The sequence below is a fragment of the Lemur catta genome, chromosome 17, assembly GCF_020740605.2.
Source record: "Lemur catta isolate mLemCat1 chromosome 17, mLemCat1.pri, whole genome shotgun sequence".
NCBI lineage: Eukaryota > Metazoa > Chordata > Mammalia > Primates > Lemuridae > Lemur > Lemur catta.
The window spans coordinates 48,002,960-48,020,949 of record NC_059144.1 but is presented as its reverse complement, the minus strand read 5'-3'; the positions used below and the strand labels follow the sequence as shown (position 1 = coordinate 48,020,949).

The 17,990-nt window shown below is 49.0% G+C and overlaps 1 protein-coding gene across 1 annotated transcript in view; it reads right to left on the bottom strand.

Annotated features, from left to right (window-relative positions):
• The window catches only part of ZNF831 (zinc finger protein 831), a 61,349-nt gene extending 44,735 nt beyond the window's left edge, over nt 1–16,614 (bottom strand). Inside the window, exons 1-3 of the mRNA XM_045528859.1 lie at nt 15,965–16,614; nt 13,037–15,913; nt 11,779–11,918 (exon numbers count right to left, since the gene is read on the bottom strand). Coding sequence (XP_045384815.1) covers nt 11,779–11,918; nt 13,037–15,913; nt 15,965–16,582 — 3,635 coding nt within the window. The 5' untranslated portion in view covers nt 16,583–16,614. The remainder of the gene's footprint in view (nt 1–11,778; nt 11,919–13,036; nt 15,914–15,964) is intronic.
• Between the last annotated feature and the right edge of the window lie 1,376 nt (nt 16,615–17,990).

Here is a 17,990-nt window from a genome sequence, read left to right as displayed (position 1 = left end):
CACAATGCATTAGTAGAATCTAACATATGCATAATTGGTAAATGAACAAACACAGAGGTATAAGAGGGCAGGCTCTACATTTTTACTTATAGGAATATGTAACCCAAACCAGACCAGGGATCTAGTCTAGCACCCCCATTATGCAGGGGAAAGAACTGAAATGAAAAGCCCTGCAACATGCCTTAAGCCCTTTTAAAAGATTGTTGCACCGCTTCTAGCTGCCTGTTTGAGCCACAAGTAATCCCCTCCCTCTACAAAGCTCAGTTTACAATAATTCTCCTGCAAGATGCTCCTCAGAACCAGCAAGGGAGGAAGGTGAGGCGACCTGCTTGGCCATTTTCCTTTCTCATTTGTCTGAGCCGCCGCCAAGATCTAGCCGCAGTCCCCTAATCACCAGGGCTGCTTGCAGAATTTTAAATAAGATCTGCAGAATCCAGTATCCTCTTGGGCGCTGGTTTTTCCTGGCACCAACAATGAGAAAGTGACTTTTTGTTCATCTTTCCTGGCCTCTGTGTTTGGGAGCAGCTCCCCTCAGCCAGGCAATATAGCCTCCCATGCCTGAGGCAGGAGCTGTCACTCCCCAGGGGGCCTGGCTGGCTCTTTGAAGCAATCTTCCCTGCTTGTCAAGACCACAGGTTCCTGAAAGAGCTGTCTGAGCCAGGGTGGGGAGTGACAGGCTGCAGTTTCCTAATCACAAACCCCTGAACTGGTCCGTACTCCCGCAGGGCCCGGGTGGAGAGTGATTTCAAAGTGCAGAGACAAGAGGAGGAAGGGAGGAGGGGGCAGGAGAAGAGACTTATTCTTCCACATGCTGCAGATCACCTTTGCCCCCAAGTGTGCGGGTGACTGCCACACACTTGCAGGTGTTATGATCGGCACACTGTGAACTGCAGGGAGGCTTCACTTTTGGAAGATGGACAAGCAACGGACTCTGCTCAATCTCAATACCTGGGAGACCCCAGCCCCTGAATTCAGAGCCCATTTAGGTGGCATTTGAACACTTTCGCCCTTGGGAAGAGCCCAGGTGGACCTTGGCAATGTCTGCAAAGCAATATTGTGCTTCGTCATGGCAGGGTTGTTTCTTTCCTGGGTCCCGGAGATGTTCTGCATGAAGCCCTCCTAGAGCAGCAGCATCCCGGAAACACGGCAGCTGGGTTAGGCAGACTCTGCAAGCCTGTCCCTGTCACCTGGCACACAGGGCCCCTCGAGGTTGGCAGATACTGTGGGGCCCTGCCCAGAGCCCTTCACCAGCAGCACATCTGTGCACTGGCTGCAAGGGGGGCGCACTTACCACCCCCCCCGCCCCCCACTGCCCTGTTTTTAGCCAGCACGTGGGAGGGCAGACAGCGCCAAAGAGAGGGTCTTGCAGGTGTGTACAGCCTGCTTCACACACACTCGTCTGGGGAGGGACTATGGGGTCCGGCAGACTGTTCCCCAAGGGAAAAACAGAGCAAAAAGCCATGCAGTGGAGCTGTGGGATGCGGGGCCTCCATACCCCTCTAAGCAAGACCCAGGACTGCAGTCCCAGCTGCTGTGCTGGGGCCAATGTGACAAAGGGTCTCAGCCATGTGTAGCAGAGGCCACGTGAACTCAGGGCCACATCTGTAGGTGTCTCTGCCTCATTCAAAGAGTGTGCCCTCATTAACTGAGAGTGCCATCTCATTGAATAAGTAAATTGTGTCGTGACTAAAGTGAACAGACACACAGTTCAGACAGATAAACATCAGTTCCCTAAGGAAAACAGCTATCTACTAATACAATTACCTTCTCAGGGCCCAGGCTCTTTCTTCTCTGCTCCCCCTTCAATGACTAATGTATATTTTAGGGTTTACAGAGTGCCCCTCTCCCCTACATCCTCCAATCTCCATCCACTGGGGGCTTCACAATTCATTGTTCCGTTTGTTGGTGGCTTCCTGGAACAAGTCTCTGAGTGTTTCATGCTTCATACGGCTCTGTACACAGTTACAAATTAATCAATAAAATCCAATTCCATGGTCCAGCGCTTGCTTTGGGCAAGGCAGAGACGTATTTTATGAGCGCTCTGAGTCTCTGTGCCTCTAGTTAACGTCAGGGCAATTAGGCTTCTGAGTACGAATTTTCTCCGTTTTTTCCATTTCCCCTCTGAAAATGGATCCTGCATTTCCTAATCTCCCTCCTTTAACTCGTGTAGTTTTGTTAATGAAAACAGCCATTTTCATTACAGTGTGGTATTTGGAGTTGGCAAAAAAAATAAAGAGATGAATGAAACAGAATGAAAGGCCCTGAAATAAACTTCAGGTATAAATGGCAGGCTAAAATATGGCAAATAAGTGGGGGAAAGTAGATTAATACAAGGGTCTGCCAGCTTTTTACATAAAGACCCAGACAACAAAATTTTAGACTTTGCAGCCCACATATAATCTCTGTCACATCTTCTTCTTCTTCTTCTTCTGTTATATATATATACATATAACCTGTTAAAAAATATAAAAACCAAGCCAGCCATAGTGGCACATGCCGTAGTCTAGCTGCTTGGGAAGCCAAGGAAGGAGGATTGCTTGAGCCTAGGAGTTGGAGGATGCAGGGTGCTATGATCACACCTGTGAATAGCCACTGCACTCCAGCCTGGGCAACATAGCAAGACCCTGTGTCTAAAAAAAAAAAAAAAGCAAATACACACACAAATACACACACACACACACACACACACACACTCCATGCCTAGCTCATGAGGGCATACAAAAACAGGTCAAAATCTGTATATTACCCATGACCCATTGTTGTCTATATACACAAAAATAAAAATGATCCTTCTATATATATGAATATATATTCACATAAGAAGAAAACATAAGAGAATATATGTATATATTTATGACATAGGAAGATTGAGAGTAAGGAAAGATTTCTTAGAAAAGGCCAAAAAGCACTAATTATAAAGGAAAAGATAGCTCCATTTGACTACATCAAAATATACAGATATATAATATGTCTTTTTAATGACAAAAGAATCATACACAGGTTGAAAAACAAGAATTCCATTTCCCATGATACAGTGAACTAAATTCTCTGATTACCTCCATACTCATACTGAAAACAACTACAAATGCAGATTAAAATATAAAAATTTTTAAAACTTACATGTAAATGCATGGATGATCTAATTAAAAGGTCAGAAATAGTTAAAAGCCAAGAACCAAGTGAAAACTGAAACCTGGCAAGGTAAGATTGCTTTTGCTTTGAAGGCATTTGCTAAACCAGAGGAGCTTGACCTTCCATGTTCATGCTCTGGTGGGCTGCAGGGTGCAGGACTCAAAGTCCAGAATGCATCTCGTTGAGAGTCAAATGGAAGATGCGACCTCCATATCTGCGTAAAACTCAGACCTCAGAAGGTCAAACCTCAGGACATGGGAGAATTAGAAATAAATACTCCCCACCCGCACCACCTGCCCAGGGCACATTAAAAAAAAAAAAAAAAAAAAACTAACTCCCAACTCAAATTTTATCTCTGAGTGAGGAGGAAAATGTCTCTCCTATGAATATCATAACACTAAGACAGCCTTCTCCTGGGTTTGCAACCTGAATTCACACCACATGGGTACCCAGAAAAAACCCAAAAGCCAAGAATTTCATTTAATGTGGTGTCCTGCGGGTGCCCCCAGGCACCTAGCAGAACCAAAACCAATATTTACTGAAGAAATCCACCTTCAAGCCAAGTCTCAAAGTTCCAAAAATATCAACTTGCAGTCAAAAATTTCAACACAAACAAGGAAACAAGTTACCATAAGTTAGAGCTGACACATAAAACAGAGTCAAATGTGCCGAAACTTCATGTGTTGGCGTTATCAGATGCAAAATATTAAGTGTGTTTTGTAAAAAAATGATTGAAAATAAGAGTAAAGTGCCAAGAGACTATAAACATTATCAAGCAGATTTGAAAAATAATTCAACGGAGCTTTTTGGAAATAAAACATGATACACATTACCAATTCTATTTAAAACTTACTAGACCAATGAAAGTGGGGCGTGGGTGTCAATTGAGAAGCCATTGCAATAGGGCAGGGAATTCTTCTGCACAAGATGGCATAATAGTAACCAGATTTACCATCCCAAATTGAACACTGGACAGATGTACAAAACAGTGGTTTTCAGGACACTGGGCATCAAGCGCTGACGGCAACGATCACTAAGAGAAGAGGCGCAGCTAACGTGAGTCTGATGATGCCTTGTCGATGGAGAAGTTTTCTACCTCTGGCACCTTTTGCTGGAAAGACTATACTTTCTCTGATGGACTTCCTTTGAACCTTCACCAAAAGTCAATTGACCACATATGTGTGGTCATTTCTGTACCCTCTATTCTGTTCCATTGACCTATTTGTCGATTTCAGTTTAAATACCATACTGTCTGGAATACTTTAGCTTCATAGCAAGTCTTGGAGTCAGGTGGTCTCATCCAGTTAGTGTGATATTTGCACTGAAATAGTCAAACAGACCAACAATCGGTGCTGGAACAACCAGATATCCGCGTGCGTGCATTTGGATATTTATAGTCATTTATCCATACATCATGCCAAGCATCACACCATACATAAAAATTAAGTGAAAATAGATTATGGAACTAAATATAAAACCTAAAAGTAGAAAATTTTAGAGAAAAACTTAGGAGAAAATCTTTGCAGCTGTGGTGAGGCACAGATTTTTTTTAGTTATGACACTAAAAACATAATCAACAAAAGAAAAAAATGATAAATTGAATTTCATCAAAATTAAAGACATCTGCTCTTTAAAAGATGCTGTTAGGAGAATAAAAAGACAAGCCACAGACTGAAAGAAAATATTTGCAAATCACATACCCAAGAAAGGACTTATAACCAGAATATATGAAAAATTCTCAAAATTCAGTAATAAGAAAACAAACAACCAATTTTTTTTTAACGGGCAAAAGATCTGAACAGACACTTCACTAAAGGTGACATAGAAATGGTGAATAAGCAAATAAAAAGATGCTCAATATCATCAGTTATTAGGGAAAAGCAAATTCAAATTATGATGAGATACCACTACACACCTATTAAAATGACTAAAACTAAAAAGAATGACCATACCAAGTGTCAACAAGGATGTAGAGAAACTGGAACTCTCATACAATGCTAGTGGAGATGTAAAATGATATAACCACTTAGGAAAATAGTTCAGCATCTTCTTAAAAAGTTAATCCATCTACCATACGATCCAGCTGTTCCACTCCTAAGTATTTAAAGCATATGTCCATACGAAGACTTGCATATAGATATTTAGAGTCATTTTATTTGTAATAGCCCAAATAGGAGACAAACCAAATGTCTACCAACAAATGAACACAAACAAATTGCGACATATCCACCCAATGACATACTATTTAGCAATAAAAAAGAATGAATTCTTGATACACACAAAAACCATGAATGAACCTCAAAACAGTAATGCTGCCAGGAAAAAAAAAAGCCAAATTCAAGGTGAACAAAAGCATATATACTTCTATAGTGAAAGTACATCAATGGTTACCTGAAGATGGAAAGGAGTCAGGGTGGGCAAGACGGAGGAAATGAGGAAACTAGGGGGGTGATGGATATGTTCATGATCTTGATTATATTGTTGCTTTCACAGGTATATATATGGGTCAAAACTTAGTAAATTGTATACTTTAAATATGTGCAATTTATTAAAATTCAATTATACTTCAATCAAGCTTTACAAAAACCTGAGTGGATTACAAAAAAAAAAAAACTAGTAAAATTTTAAAGATAGACCTGAACAAGGTATCCAGATTATAGCATGGATAAACAAAGTTATTAAAAGTAGGAGTTAGAAACGAAAGATAGAGACGGTCTAACATACATTATTTCACTGTTTCGGAAAGAGAAGAGAGAGAACAGGATAGAGGCAATGTTTGAAGAATGATGGCTGTCAATTTTCTAGAGAGACATCAATCCACAAATCATAAAAGCTGGATGGATTCCTAGTGGAATAAATAAAAAGTAACATACACCTATATACATCAAAGTAAAACTATGGAACACCAAAGACCAAAAGAAGATCTTAAAGGTAGCGGGAGAGAAAAGACTTTCAAAAGATAGATGAGCAGGTGAATAGCTGACCTCACCCCAATACGAGGCCACAGGATGGTGCAACAATAGCTCTGGAGTGCTGAGAGAAAATCACTGTCAACCCAGAATTGTGTACCCAGCAAAAATAATTTTCAACAACCATGATGAAATAAATACATTTTCAGAGTAATAAAAACTGAGAGAGTTCTCTCCTATAAAGGGAATTCTAATGACCATGCTTTAGGCAGAAGAAAATAATCCCAGAAGGAAGATGTAACAACATGCAGAAAAGAATGAAAAGACAAGATATGCGCAATTATGTGGGTATATATAAATAATGGGCTTAAAAAGACATAATATACTTTGAAATATATTTTAATTGTATGTAACAAGCAAAGAATATATACAGATCTAGGATATATACAGAATCCTACAAATTGTATTCATCATTAAAGAATCTGATAACAACAATATGTAAACATATGGAGGAAGGTTAAACTCTCACTCATAGGATGAAACATTCTACAGCAATTAAGATGAATGAACCGGACCTATATGTACTGACATGATGAGATCTTCAAAAACATAATGTTGACCTTAAAAATCAAACTGCAGAATGATACATTCAGTATGATATTTATAGTCATAGCTTTAAAGACACAGCACAATATTATATATTATCGATGAAAACATTGATTCGCAGTCAAGGTATGAGCATGAATTGAAACGATTTGTGCCAAAAGCATAAAACCACATAATTATCATTTTAATTTAATTTTTAGTTTCTATATATTATAAATATAATATATAAGGTAATATTACATTAAGACAACTGAAGTGAAAATGGGAAAATGAATCAAGAAGAAGGAAAGAACACAAGAGTTAGATGATAGATACACAGGTGGGTGGGTGGACGAACAGATAAGTATCTACATACATAACATATGTGGATGGGTGGATAGATAGTGTGGCAGGCAGAATAAAGACCCACCCAAAAGATGTCTATGTCTGAATGCCCAGAACCTTTGAATATATTACCCTATATGGCAAAAGGAGGTTTGAAGATGCGATTAAGGCTGTTGACCCCAGGATGGTGTAGTCCCCTGGACTAACCAGCTGAGCCCAATCCAATCACATCAGTCCTTAAAAAGGAAAGAAGAGGCAGAAGCTTGGGTCAGAGAGATGAGAAGGAAGAAGGAGGAGAGAGTTAAAGTGTGAGAAGGTCTTGGACAAGGCAGCATGAAGAACATAAAATAAATAAATAAGTGCAGTGTGAGAAGGCTCAACTCAACCTCGCTGGTTTGGGATACTGAGGGAGGGAGCCATGAGCTAAGGAACTGAATTCTGCCCATGGGCCGAATGTGCAGGAACCTGATTCTCCCCTGCAGCCTCCAGAAAGGCAAGCAGCCCTTGGCACTTTGATTTTAGTCCAGTGAGACCCATGCTGGACTTCTAACCTACAGAACTGTAAAGTAATAAATTTGTGCCATTTAAAATAGCACACAAAGTTTGGTGATTTGCTACAGCGGCAATAGAAAACTAATACAGACAGGCAGGCAGGCAGGCAAACAGATCTCTTACTTCAACATATAGAATTTTTTCTGTCTGGTTATCTGCAAAGTAAATATTTGTAAAACAAATCCTATGTTATGATTGACTTCTGTTATAAAGTGAGTATAAATTGGCACGTAAAAAATAGATGGATTTCAATATGTGCAGTCCTTTTGGAGAGAAAAAACAAGTTCTGTGTATGTCTCCTGAACAGTGAATTTGAAGTGCTTTTAGAATGAGGAGTCACCTCCCAGCATTTTCCCAACACCAGCACTCAATTGGGCACCGGCTCCATGTCTCTGAAGATTAGCCAGACAGGAAGGAGCATGGGAGAAGACATTCCTTCAAGAAGCTCTATCATCTAACCATGCGACTTCCTCACCAGAAAATTAATTAAATTTGAGACTTCATGTGGATCAAACAAACTGGTAGTCTCCTTTATTAAATCTTTGCAGGCCAAATGCTATCCAATCAGTGGCTTAATAAGAAATTTGTCTTTAAAGAGAATCCTTTCCCTATACATCCAGTATCATATCCCCTTATAAAACACCTCCATAGTCAAAGATGTGCCCCAGACATTAAAAGTGCAAGTCTTAGCAACTGCTAAAAACTTTCTTGTACGATGATGAGAGCTGATGATGGAAAACACTGAGTCCGAAACTCAGAATCCGAATTCCACTAGCTGGGTTAGCCTAGGAAAGCCCTTTGTTGCAGACACACCCTGGGGTGACCCCCATGGGTCACACCTTTCCTTAAGTGTGGGCAGAACCTGTAACTTCCTTCTAACTAATAAAATATGGCAAAGGTAAGGGTACTTGGCTGATGCAATTAAAGTCTGTAATCAAAAGGTAGGTTATCCTAGGTGGGCTTTACCTAATCAGGTGAACCCTTTTGAGGTCAGAGACCTGAGGCACCAGAGACACTGTCTCCACTGTTAGCTATTAAGAAGCAAGCTGCCATGAATATCACGCCTCGGAAATGGATCCTGCCAACAGTCTGAGGGGCCTGGAGGGCAGATCCTTCACCGGTTGGGCCTGCAGATAACAGTGCAGCCCAGCTGACACCTTGGAATCAGCCTTGTGAGGCCTTAGCAGAGAATGCACCTGAACTATGCCCAGACTGCTGACCTGCAGAAGCTCCGAGATAAGAAATGGGTGTTGTTTTATCCCACGATATGGTAATTTGTTATATATCATAGAAAACGAGTACACATTTAAGTTCTTTGAACCACTGTTCCCTTATCTATAATATGGATAATAAAAATCTGCACCTCGGAGAACCATTTTCAGGATCTGATGAGATCATAGACAAGAAATCACTCTTAAAATCTTATCCAGATGGTAAAAGGTCTTGAAAGAAAGACACTGGAATTCGTCCCACTTCAAGGTAAGTGAACTGGGGCCTCCGTTCCCTAGAGGAGGCCCCGCTCCCATCCTGAGGGCGCGGCCTGGACAGACCAGCCGTTCCTCTCAATTCAGGCCTTTGCTGGCAGGCCTGAGTGATTTTGAGGGCTTTGACCCTCCCTGGGAGCCAGCTGGCAGCCTATGTGTCAATGACAATCACTCTTGCCCAGCTGAACTCAGAGGACATTCCTGCGGCCCCCAAGGCCTCGCTTCCCTGCTGGTGTCCGGGCTGCAAAGGCAGCCTGCTTCCGAAACAGCAGTTTGTGGAGTGAGGCCCAGTGCCCCAGGTTTCGCTTCACTGTATGACCTTAGGCAGGGCCATCCTTAGATGGTCTCACTTCCCCATCTGGACAACTAGTGCATTTGCCTGGATCTGTGATTTCATCTTCTAAGCACAAGAATAATAAGCAGCATTTATGGGGAGTCCTTACCATGTGCCAGGCATGTGCGAACGGCTTCTCCCACCTGACCTCATGGAAGCCTCAGCATAACTCTCTGAGAGCCAACTCAGCTCTGCCCTAAATAGCTATGTGGCCTTAGCTGATTTACTTCCATGTTCTGGGTCTTCATTTCCCAATCTGTAAAATGGGCATACTGGTGGTATTCATCTGTATTAGTTCCCGTGCTGTACAGCACAGCACCACTAATTCAGCAGCTTAAGGTAACAGCCATTTACCAACTCATGTCAGAGGTCAGACACCCAGGCGTGGCCTGACTGGCTGATCTGCCCAGCACCTCACAGGCTAAAATCAATAGCTGGCCAGGCCGGCTGTTGGAGGAACTCCTTTCCCTGAAGGTGTAGGAGTGGAGTCCCTAATGCTGGCCTCATGAGCAAGGTTCCTGCAGGTACTATGTTTGGCCCAAGAACTGCCAGTGGGTTTGCAAGGCATACCAGAGAGACATCGCAAGGCCTGCTGGGGCTCCAGTCCGGGACCCTCGGCCTTGCTCGAGAAATTTTCCCCAACAGCCTCCACGTGTGGGCGCCTGGCACATAGCAGGCGCACAGGAATGTTCGTCAAAGTCTTGGGAAGGCGAGAGCTGTTCATGAGGCAGCCCGCCCTTCCTCTCCCCTTGTCCTCAGGCTCCACAGTTGTCACTCGGATGTAATTTGTTGCTTCCTCCTTGTTAGCCAGATGCTCAGGGGAGTAACAATCAAGTGCCAATGTCCCCATGTTCAAAGAGCCCCAGGCAGCTCCTCTTTGGTCTACATTCCCCTTCCTCTGAACGTTTCTTTAGGGGACCATCCCTCCCCACTCCCCCTAGTCGGGGTTAGGGCGATGGCTTAGGCCTGGAAGCCCGTTACACAGGCAGTGGTCCTTCTTTTGTTCAGGCTACCAGAATGACCCACAAAATAAAGCATGTGCCAAAAAAATGATAGACATTGGGAAAGACAAGAAGTGGTTTGGGCAGCATGAAGCTCCACCCCTGCAAGCATGCTTATGGGCTGGTGCCAGCAGATCACCTGCGTGTGCAGGAAATGCAGAGTCTCAGGCCCCACCCCAGACCTGTCGAATCTGACTGCAGGAAACTCTGGGCCACTAGAATGCCCAGTCCCAGCTGGGGAGTGACACTTGTTGGTTCAAATCTGGGTCCTTGGGGAGGTGGTCTGATCTCTCTATGTCAGTATCCTTATGGGAACAATGGGGCTAATAACGCCATCGACGTCAGGGAGTCCTTGCAGGATCTGCGGGACAATGCACGCAACAACACAATGAGTACCGCGCCTGGCACATAGCAGGCGCTCGGCGATGTCACTTCTGGATGTGTAGTCCTGGCAGACAGGGGGAGGCAAGAGGAGAGGTCATCTCCAGCCACTAGGCTCTGAGCAGCTGAGGGGGAGGGCTAGGAAGGATATCCTCTTGAAGGATATCTGGGTTTTGGATAAAATATTGACAGCAGAGAGGGAGGCCTACAACCATCCCAGGAAGAGGAGAAGTTGACAGCCTGAATGTGACGGACGGATGAGCCAGCGATCTGGGTTCCGAGTGTGGCGTGGGGACTGGAGTGGGGACGAAGGCAGCACCAAATCACCCTGAGTGGGAGGGAGGAGATTATGGGCAAATGAGAGCAAAAACTTTCTAGGGGGCAGGGAGGAGGTGGGGGCTGGTTAAAGAATCTGCTTTTTAACTTATACATAATAGGCAGCCTGAAGGGTTTTGAGCAAAGGAGCAAGACAATCAAAGAATGACGTCATGAAAGAGTGGTATTAAAATCCACGTGTCCCCCCATTTGCTGTTGGTGGATACATGCATGTGCGCGTTGCAAAGACAATTCTGCAAAGGTGTACTCTTAAATGTTAACGGTGATTCTCTCTGAGTGGTGAGGTGACTAGGATGTTTTATTATCTTCTCTTTGCTCATCTGTATTGTCTAATTTTTCTGCGAAGGACATACATTGCTTGCATAATTAAAAAAGCAATAAAAGCTGTAAATAATTAACACGTTCTCTCTTCAGGACTTAAACTGGACGGATGTGTTCTCGACCCAGTTATTTCAAATATTTGCTGGATTCCTGGCCTCAGAAAGGCACCATTGAGAAACACAGGGCGGCGGGCCGTGCGGGGCGGACTGACGGGAAACAGATTCAGTGCTTTCATCTGAAACTCCAGCCCCTGCGGAACAGGAACTCTTTCTCTGGAGCACAGAGGTGCCTTTCGAATCCCATGCTAAGTCCGTCTGGGAGGGGTTTAGCCAAATTGCGACTTGCAGTTCCTGACACTGGGCCCGCGTGGAAATGACAGAGGTGGCCTCACATCCTACCTTTTAGGGTTGATCCTTAGTTTCCTCTGCTTGCCGCTCCCACGAGGCATCTTGGCCCTCCGACGAGGCGGACCTTTCTTCCATTCTGGCTCAGATGCCGGGTCCTGGGACGTCACCCCTGGGACTGTGGGGTGGGAGAGCTGAAAATACCAGGCACGTTGGCATCATGTTGCTCAAGGCCCTCACGATGGGGACAGCCCAGAAGGGCTATCTGTCCACAGACAGGAAGTGTCTACAGAAATCAAGGAACGGCCATGCTGTGTGGACAGACAGCCCGAGCCCCTGAGAGGTGCCCAGCAGGCACCTGCAGAGCATCCCAGACAAAACCTTCTGGAACTCCTCCTGGGCGGGGTCTGCAGAAGGAGGCCTGGGAAACAGCGGCCAGCTGACTTTCCCTCCCACCAGGCCACCTCCCACAAGGAGGACTACACTGGACCTGGGACCCCCATCTCAGACTCAACATACTCTGGATGAACCTGCCACGCTGGGGATGCAGAAAGCACTGCCCCCACCTTCAGGCTCCACCCAGAGAAAGCGGAGCAGCCCGCAGGGCTCTGGACCCCATGCCCGGATCGTTGTCCGATAAGGTTAAATTAGAGCTGGGGCCCCAGGACCCCTCTCGGCAACCCTGGCCCAGGCCACCCCAGAGCAGGACTAAGTCCTGTTACTAAATCCAGTGTGCAGACTCACTCTGGGATGGAACTACACACTTACCACCTAATGGCCCAGCGAGAAGACCCTTGGGCATCCCACACATCCCTTTCCCTCCCTGTTCCCAGGAACCTCCGAGGTCGGTTTGGGTCTACTCATAGGGATTATGTCTCCAGAGCCCCTGGTATAATGACTCTCTCCTTCTAAGAGTTTTTTGGTTTGTTTTTGCCTAGAGTCTACCTCTCAATAAGAGTTTCTGTTTTATACTCTTGGATTACTCAGAGAGCTCTCCTCCATGGTGTAGTGCTTCATTTTACTTTTTTGCCTCTGTTACCAGGAAGCTCAGTTAAATGTTATGTCTAGTTATGAACAATATCTCACCCAGAGTCTCGGGTACAATAATTCTTTCCTTGGAAATTTATTTTTTTCCAAGACTTCCTTTTGCTTTGGTTTGCATTTTTGCCCTTTATTCTTTCCTGCCCTAAAGGTAGTAGCCCCAAGCTTCCTCGGGAACCAGCACATGCTGCAGGGGACAGCTTCACACTTCCTCTCCTGCCCGCCAAGCATCTCTGTCAGTCCCTGGGTCCTGGGCAAAGCTGGGCATTACCTTGGATATCTGAGCCAGTCTTCCTTCTCCAGGCCTCGTCCAGGTCCCTCCTCCATGGCTCACAGGCAGGGTGGCCGGACCCTCATCCCGGAGGCCGCCACCAGGGAAGTGCAGGGCTGAGTACACGGATACCGCCTTCCCCTTCTGCTCCGTGGGCAGAGGGAGGCTGCGTCTCAAGCAACACCACGTGAGCCGGGGCTCAGCCTTCAGCGAGGGGAATGGGCTCTGGTCCCTGCAGGTCCGGGGGGTCCCTGAGTGCGAAGACAAGGCCAGCTCGGGCCAGCTGGGGGGCACAACCTGGGGCTGAGGGAGGTCAGTGAGGAAGGAGCTGGGCTGGAGGGAAGAGCAGGGATTGAGCCCTGCCAGAGGCCCTGATGGAGGGTCTTCCAGGTCATTCCCAGGAGGCACCCCCGGCTCCCAGCTGGGTGCCCAGGGACTCAGGGTAGCCCCAGAGGGCCTGGCCCTTGGGAAAGTGCTGCCCACAGAGAGGTGATGGATGGCGTGGGTCTCACCCTCCCTGTCCTGAGCCGTGTGGGCCTCACACATAGGGGTGGATGGGGAGGAGGTGGTCTCCCTGGGGGCCCCTAGGGCTGGGCTGCAAGACAGGGAGCTCCCCAGGCCTGATCCAACAAAGGATACCTCTTCCTTGGGCCACCCAGTGCTGCAGAGAGAGCCCTGGCCTTGCCCAGAGCCCTGGGAAATGGGCAGTGGAGAGGTGGCCTCTGCCCGAGGTAACCTGAGCAGGTACTTGGGGAAGAAGGCATTGTCTGCTGCAGCAGCGAGGATGCTGGGAGCCTGAGGCTGGACAGCGGGCGGGGCGTGATGCCTGGGGGCCAGGGCTGCAGGATGCCATGGGAGCACCTGGTCCCTCAGCCCTGCTTCCTTCAGAGCAACCGAAGCAGCAGCAGAGGAGGCTCTAGAGGACTCCAGGGGCTCGCCTGCCTGCCAGGCACTCCCGTGCTCCCTGCCTGGAGCCTCCCTGGGGTCACTGTCCTGCTCCTGGGAGGCAGCCTGTGTAGGTCCCCCCAGAGTCTCTGCCCCCACAGGCTCTAGTTGCTCCTGGCTGCCCAGTGCCTCCACCTTCAGCTTCTTCCTCTCCAAGTGGAGCTGGTCCTCCCCAGGGCCACCGCTGGGCCGTATCAGGATGGTTTGGGCCCAGGGGCAGGTCGCTGTCATGTTCCCAGCACCTTGGGTGTCTCCTTCCAGCTTGGAGTCTGGCAAAACCAGTCTGGGAGCCTCTAGGTCACCCCCTTTCAGGGGGACAGTTGCTGGGGGCAGCTGCTGCCCCAGTTCCTGCCTCCCATTTGGAGGAAACAGAGGGCTCTTACAGCCCAAACAGGGGGTATCTCTGTCACCGAATGTAGGGGATGTAGGGACAGCCCTGTCCACTCTGGGCTGGTCACTGTCTCCTGCTCTGGTCGCAGTCTCCCAGTGCTTAGGGGGCTCAGTCACCAGGGAGGCATCTGAGGCTGGAGAGCTTCCCCAAGGCTCTGGCCTGGCCCCTCCAGAGATGTCCCCAGGGACATTGGCTCCTGCTGCCTGTTCCCAGGGAGGAGGGTCCGGCTCCGTCCTACTGCCCGCTCTCGCCTCCCTGGCTTTCTTGCTTCTGTGGGGGCTGGCTTTCATTTTCTGGTAGAGTCTCTTGAACGTCTCATTCCCGTACACTTGCCACTTCTCCTGGGAGAACAGCTTCAGCCTCCTCTGGCCGCATTTCTTGCTGTCCGCTCTGCCCTTGCTGGCTGCCCCCTCCCCTGCGGCAGTTCTGTTTCCCTCCGAGTCCTCTGCATGGCCCGGGGCATCTCCAGGGGACGTCCATGGCAGGTCTTCCACTGCCGCCTGTCTGACCAGGGCCCGGGGGTGCCCGCTGGGGACGGCAGCCCAGGTCAGCCCTGAGCGGCAGCCCGGCCGGGCTGGGGTGAGCCTGGGGCTCAGGGGCTTCTGTGTTGTCCTGGGGCAGGCGTCCTGAGGGCCCGGTGGCTCCCGCCACATCCTGGAGCCCTCGACGACGGGCAGCGAGTTGCTCCTGGTGACGGGGACGCACTCCACGGTGGATTGCTGGGTGGGGACGGAGTGGAAGAAGAGGGGCCGCGACGCGTCCGGGGGCGTCAAGGTGGAGCGCGCGGGGCCGAGCGCGGCCCTCCTGCGGCCCGGCTCGGGCGCGCGGATGTCGAAGTGGAAGGAGTCCTTGTAGGTGTAGGGCATGGGCAGGTCGATGCTGCCCTGCTTGGACAGGCCGGTCTTGCGGGGCCGCACGGTGTCCAGCTGGGCGTCGTCCATCACCGCCTGGTTGTGCGAAATGAGCCGGGCGATGCGCTCCTCCAGCCGCCTCTTCTCCAGCTCCAGGCCGGCCGCCCGCGCGCCCCCCGGGCCCGCCTCGCCCTCGGCCTCGGCGCTGTGCTCCGACAGGCTGCGCAGGGGGCTGGGGGGCGCCAGCGGCTGCTCCGCGCTGTCCGAGCGGGACAGGTAGCCGGAGTCGGTGCTCTCGCACTTCCGCAGCCGGCCCTCGGATGCCTTGGCGTCCCAGGGCTTCTCCGACGTGGCCTGCTGCCGCTGCAGCGAGCTCGGCTTGCCGGCCGGCGGGGACCTCTGTTCCAGCAGCTTCCGCCAGGGCTGCGAGCCGGCCGGTGGGGGCCCAGGGGACGCCGTGCGGGCAGGGTCCCCAGCACCCTCTCTGTCGGCAGGTGCGGACCCTTGGCAGGGAACAGCGCCCGTCTTCGTACCTGCGTTCTTGGCAACAAGGGGCTCGTGGGCGCCTGGAGAAAGTGGCCCCGCACACGTGCCCGCACCCAGCCTGTGGCTCCGGCTTTCCCCGCTGCCGTCTGCTCCGGAGGGCTCTCCGGCCTTGTCCCCCTCCTCCAAAAGGCTGCCCCCACCCGCCTCGGACTCTCCGGCCTTGTCCCCCTCCTCCAAAAGGCTGCTCCCACCCACCTCGGACTCTGAGGACAGCCGGGAGTTGTTGAGGTGGGTCTGGGTTCGCCTGTGCTTGTACAGGTTACTCTGGGTCTTAAAGGCGATGCCGCAGGTGGCACACGGGAACGGCCGCTCGCCCGTGTGCGACCGGATGTGCTTCTCCAAGACGCTGGGCTTTAGGCAGTCGCGGCCACAGTGCGGACATAGGTGCTTGCCGGCATTCCGCACCTTGCCTGGGCTGCCCAGCGTGGGCCCCAGGCCCGGCGACAGGACAGGCAGAGTGCCCACGATGTTCACGGTCAGCGTTGGGGCCGCTGGCTTCCCCACCTGGGTAGGGCCGGGCCCTTCAGGCTGCAGCAGGGGGCTAAGGATGAAGGGCATGCTGCCTCCATCCAGGCTGCCGGTCACGAGGGGAGCCCGCGGCTGGAGGCCCCCAGGAGGCACGGTGTGGTACAGTGGGATGGGCAGGGCCTTCAGGAACACGGTGGGAGCCAGGCCCTGCTCTGGAGGCAGGATGACAGGGCCCAGGGCCAGGCGAGGCGATGCCTGGCCCCCTAGGGCCCCTAGGGGGCCAGGAGTGGGAGCTGGCTGGTCCCTGGCAGGAGGGGCAGGGCAGGTGGGTTCTGGAACCTCCATTCCACACCATCTGGGCAGTCCAGGATGCTGGGTAACCTGTGGGCAACAACCAAATTTTACTGTGGGTACCGCTCTTCTCTCATCATACATAAAGTCTTCCCTACCCACCGCGGGCATGTCACCAACCCATGAAGCCTGACCACAATCCCCCAGGAAAAGTATTCTTATCCCAAGTTAAAGAAGGGGAAACTGAGGCTCAGAGAGCAGAAGTGACTTGTCACACAGCTGATAAGTGGCAAAGTGGGATTCGGACCCAGGTCCGTCTGAATCCTGTCTGTCATTTAACATGACCAAGGGGACACCTGATTCCTGTCCTCTATACAGATCCACAGCAGGTTTGTCACCCTTATGCCCTCACACTGGCACAGTGCCCCGTGCAAAGAAGTCACTCAGAAAATGTGCTGACTTCATGAAAAAGAAAAGTCATGCAGCTTGTCTAGTTCCTCAAAGTCCACAGCGATTCCGTGCAAGTCCCTTTCCTTATCTGAGACCCAGTTTCCAGATCTGTGAAACGGATAGGAGTCAGGCCCAACCCACTTTGGGGCTCTGAGTCTGTGCTACAGGAGGAGGGCGATGAGGAAGAAACTGACCCAAAGGGGGGCTTGCCAGATTTAGCAAACAAAATTCCAGGACTCCCAATTCAATTTGAATTTCAGATAAACAATGCAAAATTCTTTAGTATGAGTATGTCCCAAATATTTCGTGAAAATTACTTTTAGTGTAAGTGTGTCCCAAATCACGTATGAGTCATGCTTATACTAAAATATTGTGCATTGTTTATATAAAATTCAAATGTAATTGGTCACCCTGTATTTGGTCTGATGATACCACCAGCGAAAGGAACAATTCCTCGGTCTCCGGTCAAGGATTAGGTCTCCACTCAAAGGTGGGGCCTCCAGAGCTTCTCTAGATCCAATTGAAACCAAATTGGTTCCCTCTAAACCAGGAAGAGTAGCAGGGCAAATACTAGGGAAGGGAGCAGGAGAGGCCTGGCCAAATCACAAAGGAAAAGCCAGGTGCAATGGGGAAATTTGGGGCAGGCTCATGGCTAGAGGATCAGGGGTCCCCAGGAGCTTCATAAGCACACTTCACCCATCCCCAGCTCAGCTCCCAGAGGAAAAAAAGTCTACATTCCTGCCTGTAGCAGCAAGGTTGTCTAAGTAGGGTGTGGGAAAAGTCACAGCCTGCTGGAGCCAGCTCAGACCACTCCCACTGGCTCAAGAGTGCTAGTTATTAAATTTTCAGGAATTTTGCAAGCCAGCTGTTAAACACAGTCATAATTAAAAGTTAAACTATATAAACTTACAATTAAATAAATTATATTAAAAACAAAGATACTACACCTGGATATGTACAGGCAGAAGAATGAAGTCAGACCCCTATGTCACACCATATATAAAAATGAATT